We start from the raw sequence: 23,525 nt of genomic DNA, 5'->3' as shown, positions 1-23,525 counted from the left end.
GGAGATTGATGGTGCAAATTTTATGTCCCAGTGGATTGAACTTTGACGTTCACAGTGGGGGGCAATCAGATTAAGTGTTTCTTTGGATATGCTAGCCGAGCAAGAAGACGGTGTAGCACGTCAGTGATAAAGCCTTAATAAGCTTTTGTGTGATGATAACCTAAGTATTAAGGAATCATTTTCATGACATTTTGCATGTCATTCATACACATCTAGTTAGAAGCATTTGATTCGTTCTGATCATGTCATCCTAATCACTAGGCACAATTAGGTTCATAAAATAGAACATACAGGTCATGTTCCCCAGAGAACAGATCAATGAAGACATCAAATCTTGCTTTCCTGTACTGACTGCGAAGCAGATCGAAGATACAAGCTTTCTCTCCATCGGTTGCGGTGGAACTGGTTGAAGATAGCAGATCTTGTCTTCCTACGTTAACAACGAAGCAGATCAAAAACAAAGCCTTGCCTCCATCGGTTGCAGTGAAGCTGATAAAATAAAGGATCTTATCTCTCTGAAGTTACAGTAGAGTAGATCGTGTCAAATCTTATCTCCCTGAGATTACAGCGGAGCAGATTGAAGATAGTAATCCTATCTCCCTGAGATTACAGTGGAGCGGATTAAAATGAAGGATCTTATCTCTCTGAAGTTACAGCAGAGTAGATCGCGTCAGGTCTTATTTCCCTGAGGTTACAGTGGAACAGACCGAAGAATTTCAGATCTTATCTCCCTGAGATTACAGCGGAGCAGATTGAAGCTAGTAATCCTATCTCCCTGAGATTACAGTGAAGCGGATTAAAATAAAAGATCTTATCTTTCTGAAGTTACAGTAGAGTAGATCGTGTCAAATCTTATCTCCTTGAGATTACAGCGGAGCAGATTGAAGTTAGTAATCCTATCTCCCTGAGATTACAGTGGAGTGGATTAAAATAAACGATCTTATCTCTCTGAAGTTACAGTAGAGAAGATCGTATCAGGTCTTATCTCCCTGAGATTACAGCGGAGCAGATTGAAGCCAGTAATTCTATCTCCCCGACGTTGCGGAGTGGGTCAAACGCCAATGCCTGTACCTCTGAAGTTGCAGTTGAAGTTACAAGTCTTATCTCCCTGACGTTGCAGTAGGACAGACTAAAACCACGAATCTCGTTCCCCTAAAGTTGCTGCAAAGAAGATTGAAGCTACAAGTCGGATCTTGTTGAAGTGCATTGGAGTGGATCGAAGCGACAAGACACAGTAGATTGGAATGAGGCTACCTGACGAAGAGAAGCGTCAAAAGAAGTCAAGACTCGGCGAGACCGGGCAAAAATTGGTCTTTCTTAGTCTTTGCTCTGTTATCGTTACACGACAACGAGCAAAGAGGGCAATCTGATGCACCCAATCTCGCCCGACCCACTAACAAATAACCCATCTATTACAAAGATTAAACCCAATTTACAAAACCATTCTAACCCGGAGCCCAAACCAAAGGCCCAATGACCAAGGCCCAATTTCACAAAAAAATCAGCCTAGGGTTTCAGAAACAGAAACCCTAGGCGCTGCACTAGGGTCTTTGACCCTTGGCCTCCTGACACTGCTGAATTTGCTGACTCTTGGCCTCTGCCACCGCCACTGTCGCGCCGCACCTGCCACCGTCCCATCGCCACTTGCACCTGCAGAGAAGAAACAACAAGGAAGACAGAAACAGACCACAAAATCGGGGGGATTTTTTCTTCTTTTTTCTCTTTGCTTTCGGTTATAAAAACCGATGATTGTAAAATAATGGGGTTCAGCCCCTCTTTCATGATTTCAATAAATAAAAAGGCAAAGAAAACAGATTCAAAAAGCTCTTTTTCGGTATAAGCTTTATTTTTTCTTTCTTTTCTCTTTATTTTTTTTCCTTTCGTTTGCAATCGATTTTTTATATTTTTATTTTTGTTTTATTTTTAAACAACGATAAATAAAAAAAGTAAAAAATACCTTTTGAATTTTTCGCCACTGTACGGTGCGGTGGCATGCAACACTGGCCATGGCGGTCCCTCGCCGGTTTCTGGGCATTGCCCAGAGAGTAAACACAAAAGGGAGAGGATCCTGGTTTCTTTTTTGAGAAAGAAGAGAAAAAATGAGCTTTTTTTAAAAAAAACTTTAACTTTTATACTGTTAACAAAATGACGTCGTTTTGGGCTTGGGCACCAATAGCCAAAACGACGCCGTTTCGTGCTCGACCCGATCCAGCCGTCCTGCCTGCCCAAGGGGATCCGCGTGTTTTTGATGGAAGGGATAATTACACGTTTAGCCCTTCCACTCTTTGATGCTTTTAAAATTAGGTTCTTTTAATCTTTCGAATTTTGCCCGGAAATGTTTTTGTGTTTTCAATTTAATCCTTACCCAAACTACGTCGTTTTAAAGGAAGGGCAATTTGCTTTGCTGGTCCCTCCATATTTTGTGCGTATTCAGAGCAATTCCGCCCTTTTCGTTTATTTGCGTTTTGAACCCCCGAATCTTGTTTTAATGTTTAATCTAATCCTTTTGCTATTTTGTTTATTTTTCTAACAAATTTCATATTATTATTATTATTATTATTGCTTATATATATATACGTATATTTTTTTTATTTAATATATATACTTGTACACATACTTTTTACTTTTTTTTGTAATATATATACATATAAACATACCTATTTTATAATTTATTTATATATGCATATATATTTATAATACACGTACATATTTCTAACTTTTATATATATATATATATATATATATATATACGTCTTTTACATTTATATATTTTATTACTTTTTTTATAGTTTTATATATACTTATTTACATATTTTATTTATTTATTTATTTTCATGAATACATACACATACTTATATGTTTTTTTATGTATATATTTCCATATAATTTACATATACAAACTCATATTTTATATATTTTATAATTCATACATGTACATATTTGTATACTTTATAGCTTAAAACTATCTATATATATCTATATGCATTTTATGAATACATGTATATAAAACATACTTTTATACATCTTTCATAATATATATACGCATATGTGTATGCATTTGCTTGCTTACATGTTTATTTACAATAATTTTAAAATGTATTCATATATATGTATCTTTTTTTCATTTACATTATCTTATTTATTTCTTTTTGTTTATTTCTTTATTTGTATTCATATTATTTAGAATGAATGCTTTAATATTATTGTTTGCATGTTTGCCATGGTGTATTATATTAGTTTGTCTTTTTATTTATTTTATAGCCTTTGTTTTTATGTTACTTATATTATCATCTTTATCATTGTTTTACATCCATTTCACTTGGGTTTGCCAAAAAAAATGAAAAATTTTAAAATATAAGTAATACTCGGTACTTGGGATCTTTGAGAGAGTCAAGCCCTAATGTATTGGGTTTTGATTTTCTTCGTTGAATTTAAATAATCGAGATTACTCTTTTAAAAATGATAAAAAGCTCGTTATCAAGAATTCAATACGTTGTGTCCTAACGCATTGGATGTGACACGTTATTTTCTCGAGACGAGGATTTTTCGAAATAAATGCGAGGATTTTTCGAAATAAATGCAATATTCAATGTTTAATATTTTGAGAAATTGTGCCCTAACGTATTGGGTTGCAATTTCTTCATTTGATTTAACCAATTGAATATTCTTTTAAAATTTATTACACGAATCTTTTCAAACTCAAGTTTTAAACGATATCGGGAATTAAAAAAGGATCGTGTCCTAACTTACTAGTCGTGATCCCTTTTTTAATCCAAGATAATTAAACATCTTTTAAATAAGTATATTTTGGCATTCATTCGCGTATCGGGAATTCGAGACATTGTGTCCTAACTTACTGGATATGATGCTTTCTTTCTCGATTAACGTGAAACGTATCCCTTTTTTCTTGAAAATTTTCAACGTTTTAATACAAGGATCGTATTTTTAAAATTCTTCAAAGTTCTCAATTTTCGACATTAAGACATTAAGTGATCAACTAGGTACCAATTTTGGGCGTATCGAGGGTGCTAATCCTTCCTCGTGCGTAACCGACTCCCGAACCCATTTTTCTGAATTTCGTGGACCAAAATCGTTGTTTTAATAAAATTAAATCGTTTATTAAAAATAACCACTTTTTGAGGTGATCCGATCATACCTTATCAAAAAGGATCGGTGGCGACTCCCATTTTCGTTTTCATTTTCCAAAATCCAAGTCGACCCCGTTTTTTATCCAAAAAATGGTGTCAACAAGTATGACTGATGCAAAACATATTTTAAGCGTTTCGTTGGCTCGTATTCCTCAGGATGATTTTTTGGTGTGGAAAGGGGAGGCATCTGGTGAGTATTTTGTCCGTAGTGCTTACAAAAAGCCTTTACAGTTATTGTGTGATCCTACTTATTTACAGTAACAAACAAAATATATGCCTTTTTACAAGAAATTATAGTGGCTTAATCTGCCCTCTAAATTGAATATTACAATTTGGAAATGCTGTAAAAACTACATCCCTACTTTGTGTAATCTACAGTACAAAAGGCTAATAAACGAGGTTGTGTGTCCAAAGTGTGTAGCGTCAGTGGAGACTCGCGAACATGTGTTTAGGGAGTGGCATGTTACAAAGGATACATGGAGATATTTAAATATATGTTGGCCTGAGATAGAGAATGAAATGTGCTTTATGGATTAGGGGTGAGTTTGGATGGGCGGTGTGTTTACCTCCGGTGAGGTTAAAAACAGCGGTGGCGGTGAGATTAGTTACTGTAGCAGTGAGATTGGATACTGTAGCGGTGAGATTAGAAACAATGGTGGAGTGTGTGTTTGGATTCAAACGCAGCTGTAGCGGTGAGATGAGAATAAAAAATGACTATTAAGGACATCAGATTAGAATTGATATATAATAGAATTTTTTAAAATTATTTTACTTTTTAAAATTATTAAATATGTGAATTTATAAATTCATTTAATAAAATATTAAAATGTATCTTCTAATATTTTAATGAATTATATAATCAATTTAAATTATTTATTAGATAAACGCATCGCCTATCCAAAGGGAGCCTATGTAGTTAACGCCAATAATGCCTTAATCGACTTGTTTATTTTAGATGGCTTTTAATCCCTTTTCTCAAAATTTCCTAAGATGCAAGTATCAATTGCTATATTTGCTATAGTTTATATAGGTATAAATTTCAAATTTATACACGAATTTTGATCCAATGTGCAATTTAATACTTGAACTTTGAATAAATGTAATTAAATATATTTTTTATAATTTTTAATGTATTTATTTTTTTAAATATAGTTTTGAATTTTTTAAATTTAAAAATTTAATTAATTACTGGTATTACATCCACGTACATGCCACATCAACACAAGTAAATTTTTCTATCAATTTTGAGATTTTACCAAATAATGCAAGTTTAAGGGAGTAAAAATGAAAAATAGAAAATTTCTTTTAAATAATAAAGCAAACTTTCAAATCAGACATTAGCCTAAGCGCCGATTGACCCAAATTCCTTTCCACAAATTTTTGATCTGTTTCATTTGCGGCCCAAAGTAGATAAAAGACACAGCAAAACCAAAAATAACTGTTTTCTGGTACCATTTTTAATCCCAACATGAAAATTAAAAAAGAAAAAGAAAGTAAGAACATAGAATATATATGTGTATATAAATCAGTCATCGGCAACCCAACTCAACTCTTCCTTCAGCACTGATGCTTGTGTTGGTACAAAGCTTCTGAATATCAATGTAACCGATGATGGTATCTTCGAAAACTGCATCTTCAAGCTGCGCATTGTCGAATGTTGAACCAGATAACACTGTGTTCTTGAATATAGCTCCTTGCAGATTCGCTTTTCTGAAATCAACTCGATCCAAAACCGCATTCGAGAAGTCTGTACCTGTGTTCATTATATTTTGGATCATTTCCCATTTTTATGCTAAACTTATTCACCATGATTTCCAATACTCAACTTGGATGTGTGTTGAATACACACATGTACTCGGTACGTGTATGCTTAATTTTTTCTAAATGTTTTCATGTATTTTGAGGATCATACTCATATATTTGTATCTAAATATATACGAGTAATTGTGCCAAGTTTATCAAATAGATAATTTGCACAAAATTATAATTGTCTCAAAAACACTGAGTTACGATAAGATGTATGATTGCAAAAAATGCAAAACATAAAGAAGATTTACCTTTGAAGCTAGCTCCAACAGCATAAGCCTTTGACATCACAGCTTCAGACATGTCTGCACCATCAAACCTAGCATCCGACATAAGTGCAGCCGCAATAGATTTCCCCTTGAGGTTCAATTTCTCGTTAGTGTAATTGCAGAAGCGTAGATCGAGCGGCTTATCGTACACACCATTTTCCTGACCTATGGTGTTACCAACGAATGCACGCTCGCATCGGTTCGGCTCTGTTGACAACGGAGGAAGCCTCTGCATGACAATGCTTTAGTAATTAGACATTTTTAGTAGCCTTTTGACAGTGTTAATTTGAATCGTCAGATGGATATGGGAACATTTATTCTCCAATCCCAATAGTCATCCTTACCCGAGCAAGCCAGTTACTAAATGACCTAAGGTAACTTGGATAGACAGTTTGATTGAATTAGCTAGGCTAATTTACGTATGAATTCCGTTATTTCTTCTTTCAGGCTAAGATACAAACAGCTACCGTGCAACAATTTATGTGTTCCTGGCAATTCTTAACCCAGAAGGAGTGGTGAAGGTTTTCAACCTGATTGGCAGCAATTACAGGCGAGGCAGTAGCAACGGTGCATACAGCAAGAAAGCCACAAGCTACAGTCCTCAGTTCCTTAAAGGGAGACGAGCTTTCCTTGGATTTGGGAACACATTTGCTAGCTGTTTCGATGGAAGAAAACATATCAGCGGTAGTAATTAAAGAGAAAACACAAAGCTAAACATGGCTTCCCCCATTAAAGTTCCAGACAATAACTCAACAACATAAACCCCAAAACATGACTTGAACTGAAGACATCACCGACAATTGAGATTTACCCACATAATGGGAATTACTTTCAAGCTTGAATCCATATTCCAAACATTCAAAAAGAGGAAAAAAGGAAAAAAGAATTTGGAGGCAGTTTAAGAAATAAAGAAAGAAAAAAAAGTAAGGGTCATACCAGAAGAAGAACAGGTGACTCTGAGAGGTACATGGGTTGATGAAGAGGACAACCATGGCGTTTCGTTGATAATTCTGGAGAGGATAAAGAGTTATGGGAGAGTGGAGTTGAAAGGGTCACCATTTTTTAGGGTATATATTTTTTTATCTCTTTTATCTCCATTTTGAGAGCTTATCCATTGACGATGGTTCTAGTTGCAGCAGGGTATTTTTGTCTGTTAAAAATACCAACAGTTCAGTTGATTTCAATTGCAGCTAAAATCTCCAGTTGATTTTCAGCTGAGTAGTGTGGTGGAGATGCAATCTCACTGCACTGATTTGTTGAACCAAACAGATTGGTACCATTTTTCCCCCCAACTGCACCTCACTGGCTTTTACAGCCAAACCAAAGGAAGCCTAGGTTACCTGGTCCTTTGCATCCAATACCATAGGCCAGTGCAGAATCTTTGCATGCTCAATTTGGGTTTTATGGACGGAGAGAAACAAATGGACTCATGAGCGGCAAAAAAGATCTGGTTCAAAAATTGCTAATTTTGTAAAAAATTACATTGCTGAATTAGACGGGTTGGAAAAAACTTTACCCGTGAGTATGAAGGGAAATGAGATCTGGAGGCCACCGTGAACTCCGTTTGTCAAAATTAATTTTGATGTGGCTTTCAACAAAACTAATAACAATTCTTGCTCGAGGTTGTAGTAAGGGATTTTAATAGAGAAATATTGGCAGTCAGATCAATTCTAAATCAAAATATACCTCCTGCATTTGCAGCCAAGGCTCTTGCCTATGTTCGAGGACTCCAGTTGGGAGTGACGATGAGAGTTAGGGAAGTGGAGGTTGAAGGTGATGCGAGATCTGTTATTAAAAAATACAGAGTAGATGGGCAGATAAATCAGATATACAAGCTTACATTTTCGATTATCAAGATTTGAGTAATAGCTTTATACCAATTATGAAATTTTAATAACTTATTGTCATTATTAACAGAATGCTCAATGATTTATACTAATTTATCATTCCTTGAAGCATATGATATCTATATAATATTATTGGTAAGAAATATGATATATGCTTACATTATTTTCTAAATTACTTTTTTCAAATGTAACACTCATATCCCGTTTTCATTGCCAGAATAGGTTACTGAATATTACCAGTCAAGTTGGAAAAGTTAATACGATTTACATTCAATAATCAATTCAATTCCATAATTACAAGTAATATTCAATATGAAATAGATCATTCAGTTTCAAGTCTTAAATCAATCTTTCGAAGCTCTAAAAATAAGTTACGAACATTCAGGGACCAAACCGGAACAAATCAGAACTTTAAGGAAAAATTCAAAAATTTTCTAGTCAGGGGTCATACAGCCGTGTGTCCAGGCCGTGTGACAAAGTTCAGGCCGTGTGGCTCCAAACATGGCCATGTAGTTAACCTACACGCCCATGTACGACCTCACACGCTCGTGTACATGAACCGTGTAACTCTCTGATTTGGATCACACAGCCGTGTTAGAGGCTGTGTACCATCCCGTTTAACATTCGAAATACCCTCACATGACTGTGTCGCAGGCTGTGTGTCTGCCCATGTGAGAACGGAACCTATATATTTTTAAACACCTTTTGGGCACACGTCTATGTGGGTTGCCCATGTGCTTCACACGGCCGTGTGACAGCCCGTGTCCTAGGCCGTGTGAAACCAAAAATGACCAATTCCAAGCTAAATTTTCACATATTTGCTTAGGATCTTAAACACATTCAAATACACACTTTCATAGGCTAAAACCATCTTCAAACACATTCAAAACATGTCAATGGATTCAACCTATATATCAAACCAATGTGCCCTCACTGACACCACAAATCATTCCATAACATTTCATCTTCAAAGTTTCATATACAAGATATAGTTACACATCAAAACATCAATCCATTTCAAACCATAATCTTACATATTGTCAATGTTTTCTACCATCATGCTTAACATTTAAACTGAGATGAAACATGCATAATTTAATTTGTCACAACACATAACACAAATTTAAGTAAACTTGCTCAAATTAGGATTCAACATCATACATACAAAGAGGTCCTAATACATGCCATATATACCAAACTATAACAAAGTCTACCAAAGATCTTCCGGATAGTGTGATTTCTTATGTTTGTCCGATCTACTAAGCCTTCAAAAAGCAATCTTCAAAATAAGACAAATATAGGTAAGCTTGAATAAAGCTTAGCAAATTCGTTTGTATATATTGATAAACTTTTCCAATTAAACATAGTAATAAATTAAAATTAAATTTTTAAATTCCATAAAATACAACCTTTATCATAAATTAACAACCAGTACAGTAGTTCAATATATTCAATGGATAATGCTTGTTTGAGCTTTACTCAGTATATCAGTAGATTTCGCTCGATTAAGCTTTTTTAGTATATCATTGGATAACATTCCATGAGAATTATTAAGTATATCAATAGGTTTTTTTACTCAATAGAGAATTTTTTTCAATATATTCAGTAGGTATGGCTTGAGAGCACATACGTTTCAGTAGATTCAATAGGTAAGGCTCGAAAGCGCATACGTTAGTAGATTTAGTAGGTATCGCTCGTCTGAGCACCAATCAATATATCAGTGAGTAACGCTCGTTGATCTCATTCGTTATATAATATAACATTCAATAACAGTATACTAACAAAAAGTATAAGGATTATTAGAAGCATAAATAAATGCATGAACTTACAGGATTGATTTATAGTAACAACTCATAGTATCTAAATCAGTGATCAATGTCATTTCAATTCATTATTTCCATTTCCAATTACACACATCAATATAATATAATATTATACAATTAAGTTCATATAATACATTAAAAATGTACTAAAATTAAATCATACGAACTTACCGGACTAAACTGCAACAACGACAAAGTACAGGGGCTATTTGGTAATTTCCTCTTTTCTTCGATTTTCCACTCGTATGGGATCTAAAATAATAATTTCATCCAGTTAACTAATTCTAACATCAAAATTAATTCATTTTATACAATTAAGTCCATTTTGACATTTTTACAAAATTACCCCCAACATTTTACTTTCATACAATTTAGTCCCTAAACCCAAAACATGCAATTTAACCAATTTCAAATAAGATCAAGTTTAGACAAACTATGTAAGGCCTCTCTACAGCCTATAATTTCTATTATTATATAACAAGTACCTGCAATTTTATCACTTTAACGATTTAGTCCTTAAACATTAAAATTACCAAAGATTACTTTACAAAATAGTCTTATCTAGCAATGAAGCTTAATATTCGACCATAAAAGTTCAATAATAACTCAATTTCATCAATGGCATAATCCAAAACATTTGAAAATTTTACGAATTAATCCCCGAGTTAGCTAGATTAAGCTATAATACGAGCTCAAAAACATAAAGATTACTAAAAATAGGAAAAATTTACCTACTCAATCGATGAAACCTAGCTTGGCCGAAGGTTTCTCCTCTCAACAATGGTACATTCGGCTTTTGAAGGAAGAAACAAAAAGATGATAGCAAATTTTGGCTTTTGTTTTATTTTCATTTTACCTAATTTCATAAATTACTATTATAACCTTACAATTTCAATAAAATTGCATGTAATTAGCCTTGCAGACCGTCCATTATCTACTCAAATGGTATAATTTCCAATTAAGGAGGGTTTAATTGGACAATTGGTTCTTCAATTATTTTAAATTTTAACTAAACAAGCTTATTTTCAATTTAATCCTAAACTAATTTGGACTAAATGAACAAATAGCCCAAAAGTTAGTGGATTTAATCATGCTACTACTTGGACTTTTTGACCATGGTTTAATTACCAATTTGATCCTTTTACTATTTTAAATCTATAGTAATTAACTTTTATCTCTTTTACAATTTAATCCTTTTACCTCAATTAAGCAATAAATCATCAAAATTACTAGACCCAACTTCAATTCACATATAATAAAACTCTGTAAATATTTAATAAAATATTTATGACTTTATATTATGAAAACAAGGTCCTAATACCTTATTTTCAATAACCACTTGACTTTTGAACCAAATCACTTATACTAACTTTTAATTCAATTATTTAAAATCATCAAATCAAAATTTAATATAAAAATTACTATTGACTCGTATAATTTAAATACTAATTATACGAACTTACTCATCGGATTTATGGTCCGAAAACCACTGTTCCTGACACTATTGAAAAACGGGCTGTTACAGCACATCTCTTGAAGTGAATGTCTATAATAAATATAACCAATTTTATAATTACTATTTTTGGATATTTGAATATTTTTACATATTCCCTGAAGCAAATATTGCATATAATTGTTTGAAAATTATATTTATTTTGTTGACTTAGTGGCATTGTAAACTTCACATTGATTTAGACATTTCCAGTAGTAAATGTCACAATAGTACTTATACGTGGATACAAAGTAAAAGGAATGACAGTAAAAGAGTCAATTTGTCATAATTTATATTGGCATTATTAGTATAATTGAAATGCATGTTAAAGTAAACTAGAAGTTTATTGATACAAATGCATTTACTTTTTGACGTGACCAGTTAGACCATCATGGATCATATATGATGAGGAAATTAATTGAGAATTCATATGGACATTCATTAAAGAATCAAAAGATTCTTTAATTTAAAGAATTCTCATTTGTTTCTTATTCTCAATGAAAATTTATTATTAGAAACTCACTAGCTAAAGTTGAGATTTAATATCTTGCATTTCTGAAATGAATATGAGCTCATTCATCCACCATGTGGATGGTTTTGATATTATATGATTTTGGTAGATGCGTATGTGTTATCAACTTGTAACCTATCGTTGCAAGATTGCTTGTTTAAATAATTAATTTTAGATCATGTAATTAAGACAATTCATCTTGCTAATACTTGATGAGTTTATATTTCATTCTTTTATTGCTTAAGTTTGAAAAAGTTTTTAAAAGTTTGTTGTTTATGAGCATAATGATTTTGAGAAATTATTGATTGAATGCATCTAATTAATATCTAAACTATTACTTATGATAACCAAACTTCCTATTTCAACATGAGATTATGTTGATTTACGTGTTGTGCGCATCAAGCCAATAAGTTATAAATACTCCCCATTACGATTGATTTTTGGTCAATAGCTAAATATTTCTAATCTTTGAATTTTTGCATGTGCGTATATGTTCCAATTGCTCCACCGCAACAAAAATGAGTGAATACTCAAAGAAAGTTGGGAATATATATTAATTACGAGTCTCCTTGTATTATTATATGTTTTAAATGTATTGGAGGTTCAATTATGACATGATTTGTTATTACTATTTTGATTCGATAGTTTCCCCGACATTAGGGGAAGAGAAATAATAACTTATAATGAGTTAGGGGGAGAGTAATTTAAACCAAAAGTTCAATAAGGATAACTCATTACAAGTTCCAAATATGAAAATTCTCATAAAAGAAAATAATAAATCTAGATGGTCATATAGTGAAGGCGGGTGCTCCAAAAGAAACCCAAGACATAACTAATAAGTAAAACTCCAGTAGAAATTCAGGTACCTGAAACTGAAGATTGAAATAGTGAAAATAATAGATCTCGATTAGTTATGTCAATTTGAGAAAATGTCAAACCGATAATTAAAATTGTCGAAAATGATTTTGCATGCAATATTATTGTTGAAATAATGAAATAAAAGGAGGATCTTGAATAAATCTATTGAGAACTAAGGATATGGAATAAATTGGTCAAAATAGAAAGACGCAACTCAAGTACAATTAAATTTGTGGATTTTTGGACTAGTAGTCCAAATATCTAAATGTATAAATCTAGTGAGGTGCAAATGAAGTAGTTTTGTAAAAGGAATAAAATATGAAGTTTTTTACTAATTCTGGCATTGATTATGAAAAGATATAATATTATTTTGTGGTGGATGACTAACCTTTAGATATATTATTAAACTAATAGTTTATAAAAGATTTAACTTGCTTCTAGTGGTTGTTGTTACAACCTTTTATGAATCACTATATAGTAAAGTTTATATTAAAATCCTTGAAAGATTTAGAATGCCGAAGCATATTGAAATTATCGGAAATTGTTCCTTTATATGAATTGAAAAAATTGAACATATGTGGTAAATTTGACTTAGTCAATAGTGGTTGAAAGAGGATTATAAAATGATCCAAAATACCTATTTGTATTTTTATAGAGGATCATGATTAAATTTTGTTATGATTATTGTTGAAACTTCTGAAGAGATCAAAATGTATTTCCCTCAAAATTTTCCCTCACTCATGACTTTCAAAAGAATTTTGATATAAACGCTTAGCAAATACATTCAAATGGTCATTTGAAAAGCTAGTATTCAAGATTGAATACATAGAATATGATATATTATGTGATGTTTTCATGAGAGGGAGTATATATGCGCTATACTCTTTTTCCGTTAACACAAGTTTCGTCCTATTGAGTTTTCCTGGTAAGGTTTTTAATGAGGCAACATATTATGCGTATTATAGATATGTGTACTCTTTTTCCTTCACTTGGAAAATTTTTCCCACATAGTTTGTACCAGCCCGTTTTTCAATGATGTCGAAAACAGTAGTTTGAAGGCCACAAATTTGATGATTAAGTTTATAAATATTGTTATTTAACATTTACGAGTCAATTATGTTTTTTAAAAGGTTTTCAATATGGTAATTTATGCTATTTGAATGATTAATTAAGTTAAAGTGGTAAGACCTTAAGGTCATGTGGTTTTAAAAAATGAGATATCGGGACCTCGTTTCTATAAAACAAGCCGTAAATATTTTTATAATTATTTACGGAGTGTTATCAAGGTTGTATTAAAGTTTCGTTAAGAAATTTTAACGTTTCGATAGTTAATTAAGTAAACAGGACTAAATTGTAAAAGTTATAAAATTTAATGACTATTAGAAATTTATGTTAAATGATGATTAAAACATGAAGTAGGGGTTTTTAAATGGTAATTATATCATTTTTATATGGTGGGTCGGTTGATACGTAAATTATATACATTTTTTCTTATTAAATTATATGTTATTATAATAATTAAGTGAATAAAGCATAATATAATAAAATGTTCATCTTCCAAAAACCAATTCCCACCGAAATTGAAAGAGGAAAAATGTTCAAGCTTCGGTCTTGCTTTGGATGATACATCTAAGTCCGTTTTAGCCCCGTTTCTAATAATTTTTATGTTTTTAATATTGTTGCAACTAGGTCTAGTTAGCCCGTACTTTCGATTTTAAAACTGTTAAAGACTTTGAATTTTTCCATTGATGAATCTAGTGATTTTTTATGTTAAATTATGAATTTGAAATATTATTTTTTATTTAAAAACTATTTTGTTAAGTGATTTTTGATGAATTTATCGATTAGGGACTACATTGTTGAAATAGTAAAAATACAAGGATTTGATGTGAAATTATTACAAATGTGAGCTTTTTTGGGTGCGATGAATATTCGGCTGATATGAATTGGCAATAAAAATGGTTAAATTGCATGTTTTAGGCTTAGGGACTAAATTGAATAAAAGTAAAATGTTAGGGTAATTTTTAAAAATGTCAAAATGACTAAATTGCATAAAATAAATTTTTACTATCTAAATTAATAAATTGAATGAAATTATTAATTTAGATCAACGTCGAGTGTTAAATCGAGGAGAATAAAAAATTACCAAAAAGCCCCTATACTTTGTTATTTTTGCAATTAGCCAGGTAAGTTCATATGAACTAAATTCTGTATAATGTTGATTAAATTGAATGTTAGTATGTGATTCTATTGCGATTGAATCAATATACATATGTTATTATGCAATTTATCTTGTCAAGAAACAATAGAAATTTAACAATGTACGACGACTATCGAGCCTCATTTGAACCTTAGGAATATATAGAATACAAATGACATGTCATTAGGTTTACCATATTTCGGGTGCTGGTCTTGAATGTCCTACTGGTGGCTGAGTTCTGGTATGTGTTGCTAATACTCGACAGCTTGTGTGAGTAGCACCGTGTAGCTATGTTCCGACTGACAGCTTGTGTGAGCAGACCCAGGTTACTATGTTTCGGGTGCTAGTCTTAAATGTCCTACCGATGGCTGAGGTCCGACATAAGTTGCAGATACTCGACAGCTTGTGTGGGGAGCATCGTATAGCTTACATTTTGACCGGCAACTTGTGTGAGGAGGCCTATTTTACAGCTTGTGTGAGCTACGACTATATGTTTAGCACACTTCGTGTGAGCTTCCAGGTGTATCCAATGATATTCTAAACGGTTCAACGGGTATAAAAAAGGAAAGGAAATGTATGTGTTCAATATGAACTAAGACACGTATTTATATGTACATTGAAATGGTATGATACATGAACAACATGTTATGTTATGATGGATAATGAATCCAATTGAATCATGCTCAAGTATAATGATTATCCATGTCAAATTCATATGAATCATGTTTTAAATGAACTAACATGTGTTGTTGATGTGCTTAGGCTTATGCCAAGCTTGTGGTTATGATTGATGTTTATGATTATGCTTGTACTCTGCATATGAAACGGGTAAGAAAAAGGAATGAAATGGTAAGTACGTAATTGGGATGTATTATGATGTTATAAAAGGTTTAATGTGATAAATGATGTATTTATTTGTGATCAAATTGCTTATGCTATGGATGAATCTACCTATATCATGGATAAATACACTGAGTTGGGAATTAATAATGTTGTTTAGGCTTATGACAAACATTGGGGACGGAATGGAAAGTAAGTAAATAGCAAGGTATATAATCTTATAAAAAGGTTGATGATTATATATTATGTCTCATGAAATCCTATTATGTTATGAATGGTCAATATATATACGACATTAATGAACTTAGTCATTTGTGAGTTGATGATTATGGTTGATAAATCTTGAGGCATTGGTATAGGTTTATATTTAACCTATAAATTTCATTATTGAAATGTAATATTATGCTTATGGTTTATATGAGCTTTCTAAGCATTCATTGCTTATGTGGTTATCTTTCTCTTACTTTGCAGATTACCAGAAGCTCAATTAGGTTAGAAGTTAGTCGGAGATCTATCATACTATCCATCGATTTTATCAGTAGATTTTGATGTTTTGATCAAGTTTATAATGGCATGTATAGGTGGACTTATGTCTAATGTTTAGTTGATGTTTATGGCATGTAATGTTGCCTTGGATTTAAAGTATTTATGGTATTATTGATGTCTTGTTGGTTGTTGTTAATATGGTCAAATTGATGCATTTTGGAATGACCAAATTTGGTATGTGTTAATGCATCTTTAGATGGCCAAAGTGGTATGTGATAAATTGATTCTCAACATGGTCAAGATATGGTTTACTTTGGAAAGGTTTTGAACTAGATGTGCATGATGTAAATAGGGTATATAAATGTCGGTTGTTTGGTACCATTTGGAAATGGTTGGTTTGTGTCATTTAGGTGGTTATGATGCATGTGAAGATCGGTCCAAATGATAAGGTTATTTTGATATGGCATGAATCTAATATGGTATGGTTGATATGTATCAATTGTGATATGTTTTGGCATGGAAACCAATTAGTTGATAAATGGTAAATGTGCACATGTTTAGGTTGATTTGATGATTTATGTTTGAGGTGCCTTTTGGCATATTGGTTGTATGGATAAATGACCTATTGAATTGGTCTTAATATGCATGTTTTGGTATGTTTTGATGCTTTGGTTAAAAGTGCAAATGGCTTGTAAGTGCATGCTTTGAATGGGTGAAAGAAATGGTTTGAATATGGCTTATTCCTTGTCCACACGACCTAAGACACGGGCGTGTGTCTCAGCTGTGTGTGACACACGGCCATGCGACACAGCCGTGTGTCCCTTGTAGGTTTTAAAGGTTGCATTTCGAGAGCTACATGACCTAGCACACGGGCGTGTGGCTTGGCCATGTGACCCAAGTCAGAGAGTTACATGGGCACGGACATAGGCTAGAACACAGCCTTGTGTCCCTATTTCGAATGTCCACACAGAGACACAAGTGTGTGTCTTAGTCGTGTGAGTCACACGGCCTGGCCACACGGTCGTGTGACCCCTGTAGTTCAAATTTTCTGACTTTTTCATAAACTTTCTAATTGTTTCCGATTTAGTCCCGAATCATTTCTAAAGTGCTTCTAAGGAATCGAGGGCTCGAATAAGGGACGATATGCATGTATTTGAATGAATTATGATATGGTTTATCTAGTGTTTGGAAATGAATGTTTTTATGTTATAGCTTTTCGGTAATGCTCCGTAACCCTATTATGTCGACGAATACAGGTTAAGGGTGCTACTGAGTTTTTATCTTAGTAAGGTTTTAACGAGACACGTTATCTAACAATGGACATCCAAGGGGGAGTGTTATGAATATCTTATTAAGTGGATGTCCATCAAGATCAAAATAAGTTTTGATGTACTTTAAATTATAATAGTCATTAGAATTAGATCTCTACTTCATTTTTACTTCTCATGCCTATAAATAGATATTTTGGAGAAGCTTTATAAAAGATTCCGATTGATCAATAAAATACGCTCTCTCTTTGCTTTCTCATTCTCTTTGTTCTTTACTTTCTTTCCTTTTATTTTATGATAGTAACTAATAATCACAACTTTTTCTTATATTTTATGCTTACATTTTATTCAAGTAATAAATATATTTTAAAATTAGCACACTTTTTTAACTAATAACTATAAATTAAATTATAATATTTTTAAATGTGTAATGATTTTAAAAGTTTTTTTTTAACTCATGCTTATATATATTATAGATAACAACAAATTTAGTCATTAATGTTTACATATTTTGTCAATTTGGTCTTAGTTATGAAAAATTCAACAAATTTAGTCTCAACATTTACACAAATTTTGGAGGCTAAATTTGTTAAATCGAGTGATAGAATATTTAAACTTTGAGAGCTAAATTTGTTATTATATTAATCAAAATTATGTGCAAATGACAAAAACATTAACATTAAGACTAATTGTTATTAATTACTCACTTTCAAAATTGACAGGATTAAATTGCTCCAATTTTTGAGAGTGACCAATTTTCTCAATATAAAAATGAGAGGGACTGGAGAGGTCTTTTTTATCTTTATTTTTTATAGGTTAAAATATGTTGCTAGTCCCTATATTTTGACATTTTTGAGACTTAGTCCTGTACTTAAAAGTCTAACATCGAGTCCCTACTTTTTTATTTAAAAATCTTAATCTAATCATTAAAACCATAACTATTTTCTGTTAAAATTTTTAACTTAAAATTTTGATTAAGTTACCCTTACATGACATGATTGAAATAAAATAATTAATATTTTGTAAGTTCTAATAAAAGCTAACTTATATGGAAAATAATTAAATTTAAGTAATTAATATTTTTATTATTTATTAATTTATGGTTTTATACTTAAATTTTACTAATATTGTTTTTTTAATTTTTCCATTCATATTATGCAACAATGAAAAAATTGAAGACCTTCAAAAGAAAAAAGTTAGATGATTTTAAAAATCATTTTTAATGATTTTTCTTTGTAAGTGTAACTAGTTATAATTACCATGTTTAATAATAAATTGTGTAACATTGAAAAAGATTCAAGACGATTGTGTCCACAAGGTCTGCAATAACTTATTTTTATGTCTACAATGCGATATACGAGAGCCGACTGTGAACGTAATCATTACTGCACTTAAGTCGCTGGTAGGTGTATTTCTTTTTGCTTTGTTGCCGGTTTGTGCTTTGTGCATGGAGTCCAAAAAGGTTCACTTCTTGCACCAGGGTTCGTGTATTTTATTGTGATGAATGTTTCTTACGTTCAATGGCATGGGTTATGGTCCCGATATTTAAAATTTTTATAATTTAGTGTTTTGTAAATATATTATGGTTCTCTTAAAAATATAAATTGATCTCTCAAGGTTTAAGATTTTTGCAATTTTTTCTTTTGTATATATATTATAGCCCTCCTAAAAATATAAGTAGGTCCCTCTAATATTTTTATAGTATTAAAATAACATTAAAAATTATTATTGATAAAAACAAAGGAAAAATTTTCTTAAAAAATTAAATTATTCATTATAACTTTTGATTGATATTTTTGTTACATAATAATAATTTAACATTTATTTAATATTTTACTTAAAATAATAATATTTATAAGTAATATAATAATATATATAAAAGAAAAGAAAATATGAACATATTTTTATAATCTTTCTTCTTCATATTCATGCCTAGCAAGAAAAGAAGAAGAAAAATTTCTTCACTACTTTTCCTCCAAATTTTAAGTATAAGGTATGTTTTTCTTAAAATGTTTCATATATTTTGAATTTTGAAGCTTATTTACATATATGTACTAATAGTTTTATTTTATTTTATTAAGTGTATTAAAATTGTCATTAAAAGACATTGATGGAAACTTATAAAATTAAGTGAAATGTATATATATATATTTTTTTTTATGGAAAATGATTAGGAGACAATTTCTAACTTTTAAAAGCGTAAAAATGAAACAAAAATAACTAGATAATGTTATAGTAAGTTTCGGTCAAAATAAAGGGGAGGAAGAAAACCAAGGTTTTAAAGTTTGGGGCTTAACTGTGAAAAATATACTTGTTTTTGGATGATCATGAATTGGTCAAATTTGGATTTGAACTGATTGTTATGTTGAAATATTGTTTCTTTTGAATCAATTGTATATATGTTTAAACTGATTGTCATGTTGAAATACTACTTTTAAATTGATTGTTTATATGTTTAAATCGATTGTTATGTTAGAATTCTGTTTCTTTTAAATCAATTGATACGTAGCACGTCTAATTTTAGCTTGACCCTCCTAAGATTAATATTTTAGCTCTGCCACTGCTTATGTTGATGGTTTGCTCCTTTTACATATGTCCTTTCCACTTTCTTTGTACATTTTTATTTTTATTTATTTCACATACTTTTTAGTCAGAACTTTCTATTTTATGTTGCTTCAGGCATGTATTTTAAGTTAACACAATTTTAGAAGTTGTCATCATTTGAATGATAAAAATTAAGCCTTGCAGGTAGCTAAACCAATTTAGAAAGTGCTTCTTCCCATTTTATAAACAAAAGTGCAATGTGTGCACTCTCTAGTTATGTGCCGAGGATTTCAGTTGTTGGAAGTCCTTATAGTGGAGTGTCAGTAAACACTTTATGCCACAAAGTTGCTTCGTTTCATTATATCACTTGCGCTCAACTCTCGTTGCCACAATTTCTAGGGCTGTTTGTGCTTTCTAAGGTACTTTTACAACTTTCAATTTTCAATATAATATATTTGTGCGTGTGCCTGAGGGTATCATTTATATTTGTAAGAAGAACTTTGAAGAAGGTCGGAAGTGAAAAAAATTTTGTTTAGGGAATCGAAATTAAAATATAATTTTATAATAATACAAATATAATTTTATTATTTTAATAATTTATATCTTTATAAATTTTAAAGGAATTTTTAATTTAAATTTTTTTGAGTGCTAATGGACTCTTTTACTTTGGATATTTTGGATTTTTCTTGTTTTTGCTTGATTTGTTTTCTTTGGTCTATTAATGAACTCTTTAATGTGTACCTAAGTTTGTTGATATTACTTGCTACGATACTATGTTTTTCTATTATTAATGTTATCTTTCTTATTGCATTAATGATTAATCTCATAGTTTATTTTCATTGATGATTGATTGGAGTAATGGGCCACTGTTATAAAGATTGCTGTTTACCATGCTTAAGATTATCGTTGTGTTTTTTTGTAAAAAATGTCAAAGTGAGAGAATGTTAGTGCCAATTGCATGTCTCATAAGCAACTAGATAATTACACAACTTTCCATAATTATATTTGCATACTTTTGACCAAAAATCTTGGTTTAGTTCTTACATCACTATGAATATTTTAAGTAGTTGCTTAATAGATTGGATCACATTCAATATTAGTTAAGTAATGACTCTTTTGAAGATTTTATATGTGATTGTATTACTTAAATGAAGAGATTCAATTTCTATAAAAGTTCAATCCTTGAATTTTGTTTATTTTATGCCATATAGAAGTTTTATTCAAGAGGATTTTACATTCACACGAGTTAAAGAATTGCAAGTCTATAATGTCTATTTAAAGAAGGTTCGTGGGGGTGTGCAAAAGAATACCAAACCGAAAAACCGAATTGAAAAACTATTTTTTTTTGTTTGTTCAATTTTTAAATTTAATTGGTTTTCATGTTTGGTTTAATTGATTTATTCGGTTAATTTTAATTTTAACATTTTAAACCAAATAAACCATTTGAGGCCATAAGACCATAACTCATTTGCATACCCAGCTCAAATTTAAACCTTAAACTCAAATATTCATTAAAACTTAATATCCTTAAAAGCCTAAACCCATTAATATTTAAAATCCATTTTGATACTTTTTTACGATATTCTTTTAAATTTTATATTTAATGTGTGTATAAGCTAATGTAGCAATAGCATATATTAAAGTAAGGATATGATTTGTCACCTAAAAAATAATATTTTTGAGTTTATTAAAATTGTTTCATTTAATTTTAATATTTTTATAATGAATTTGAAATAAAATTAAAATTAAAAGTGATATAATATAGTAAATTGAATAAAGAGGATAATTATGTGAAAAAAGGAAATAAAATTATAAGTATCTCAATTAGATTTTTTTTACTCAAAAATATCAAAACTTGAAAAATCAAACCAAACCAAATCGCAAATTTTTGGTTTTGTTCCTAAGGTCAGTTTAGTTTATTCGGTTTAGGTGATTAATTCAATTTATTTGATATAAAAAAAAACGGAACCAAGTGAATGCACACCCCTAGCTACACCTTGGTAAGTGAGTTAAACTTACCCAACTTCTTATATTGTTAATTGGTAGTGAATTACTCATCGGGCAATGCCTAAAAAATATAAGAAGATCTTCTAAATTGCGTAATCAATTTTGATGACCATCTAAATTCTTACTCTTTCATTTGTTCATTCAATTACACCTTAACAACAACTAATAGGGAATTTCAATGTTTTTTTTTGGGGGGGGACTCATCTTACCTACTTTCAATCACATTAATTCAATGTAAAATTATTCTAAGAAAAAAAAGAAAGACTAATTGATACATGAATTGAACATGTAGAATATAGAAATGTATTGATTTGAATTTGGTTAGAGTAATATAAAACTCTTTTATAATCATTTGTTTTCTCCCTTACATGAGTTGTAAGTATTTTAAGGCTAAAATTTGAATATGAGCCTCTTTATTTTTGTTGCCAAAACTTCTATTCTTACATTTTTTTACATCTCAAATTGAAGAGGCAGAACATTAGATATTATAATAGTATGTTATCATTTATATGTTTCGAGTCATATTAGATGAAAATCTTGCATTTTCAAGATAAAATATCTACACAGACTATATTATAAGCAGATGCTTTGAATGCCATTTATTTTGAATAAAAGCTATTCTTCTAAAAATATACATTAAGTGGGAAATTTATCGAAATAATATTAAAAATTAATTTAAAGAATAGGATAGATTTTAAATTAATTACGAAAATGATACAAGAGTACAACATCCAAAATAAGAATTAATTATTAAAATAATAAAACAAATAAAAATGTTCCAATTCACGAGTTCGGGAGGAAATTTTATATGGTTTTGGGATATTTATCATTTAGATCTCACAATTTTAAACTTTATTTTAATTCCAACCTTAATTCATAAGTGTAAAATAATTTTAATTTTCATTAATTTTAATTTCTACAGTTAATCTATATTAAATGGGACATGTAAAAAACATAACTTAAAAAATATATAAGACAAATTGAGTCTTCACCATATATATATAAAGGCATTAATAATTAAAAAACCATATAACATGTAAACTAAATTAAAAATATTAAAAGCAAGGACTAAATAAAAATATTAAAACTACAATTAAGTTGAAATTAAAATAAAAGTTTAAAATTGAGAGACCTAAATATAAATATCCCCAAACCAGTCGCTACCCACGTGAAATGGAAACGTTTGTAAGATTTCGATTGTTCTATTTTTTTTTAATTATTATTTGATAATAATTAATTCGTCTTTTGGTGGTGTTGCTTTTGGGATGTGCAACATCTTTGTTTACAGTAAAAACATACTATTTTCGTATTTATTTTAGAACTGATATGCTTTTAATTTACTAAAATTATTTTTGAAAAATGATATAATTTTAAAAAAAACATAATATTTAGATATTTTACATATAACATTTTTTTGTTTGATAAA

General features: G+C 30.6%; 1 protein-coding gene across 1 annotated transcript; it reads right to left on the bottom strand.

Annotated features, from left to right (window-relative positions):
- Positions 1-5,583: 5,583 nt before the first annotated feature.
- LOC105803976 (thylakoid lumenal 17.4 kDa protein, chloroplastic) lies at positions 5,584-7,297 on the bottom strand. Its single transcript, XM_012636451.2, is given in 5 exon segments — positions 5,584-5,901; positions 6,206-6,452; positions 6,754-6,878; positions 7,160-7,195; positions 7,198-7,297. Coding segments are annotated over 5 exon segments (717 nt in total). The 5' UTR covers positions 7,283-7,297; the 3' UTR covers positions 5,584-5,677.
- Between the last annotated feature and the right edge of the window lie 16,228 nt (positions 7,298-23,525).

This window comes from Gossypium raimondii, chromosome 11 (assembly GCF_025698545.1).
Source record: "Gossypium raimondii isolate GPD5lz chromosome 11, ASM2569854v1, whole genome shotgun sequence".
Taxonomy (NCBI): domain Eukaryota; kingdom Viridiplantae; phylum Streptophyta; class Magnoliopsida; order Malvales; family Malvaceae; genus Gossypium; species Gossypium raimondii.
Note: the sequence above shows the minus strand (reverse complement) of the source record. Positions and strands in the feature narration are given on the sequence as shown.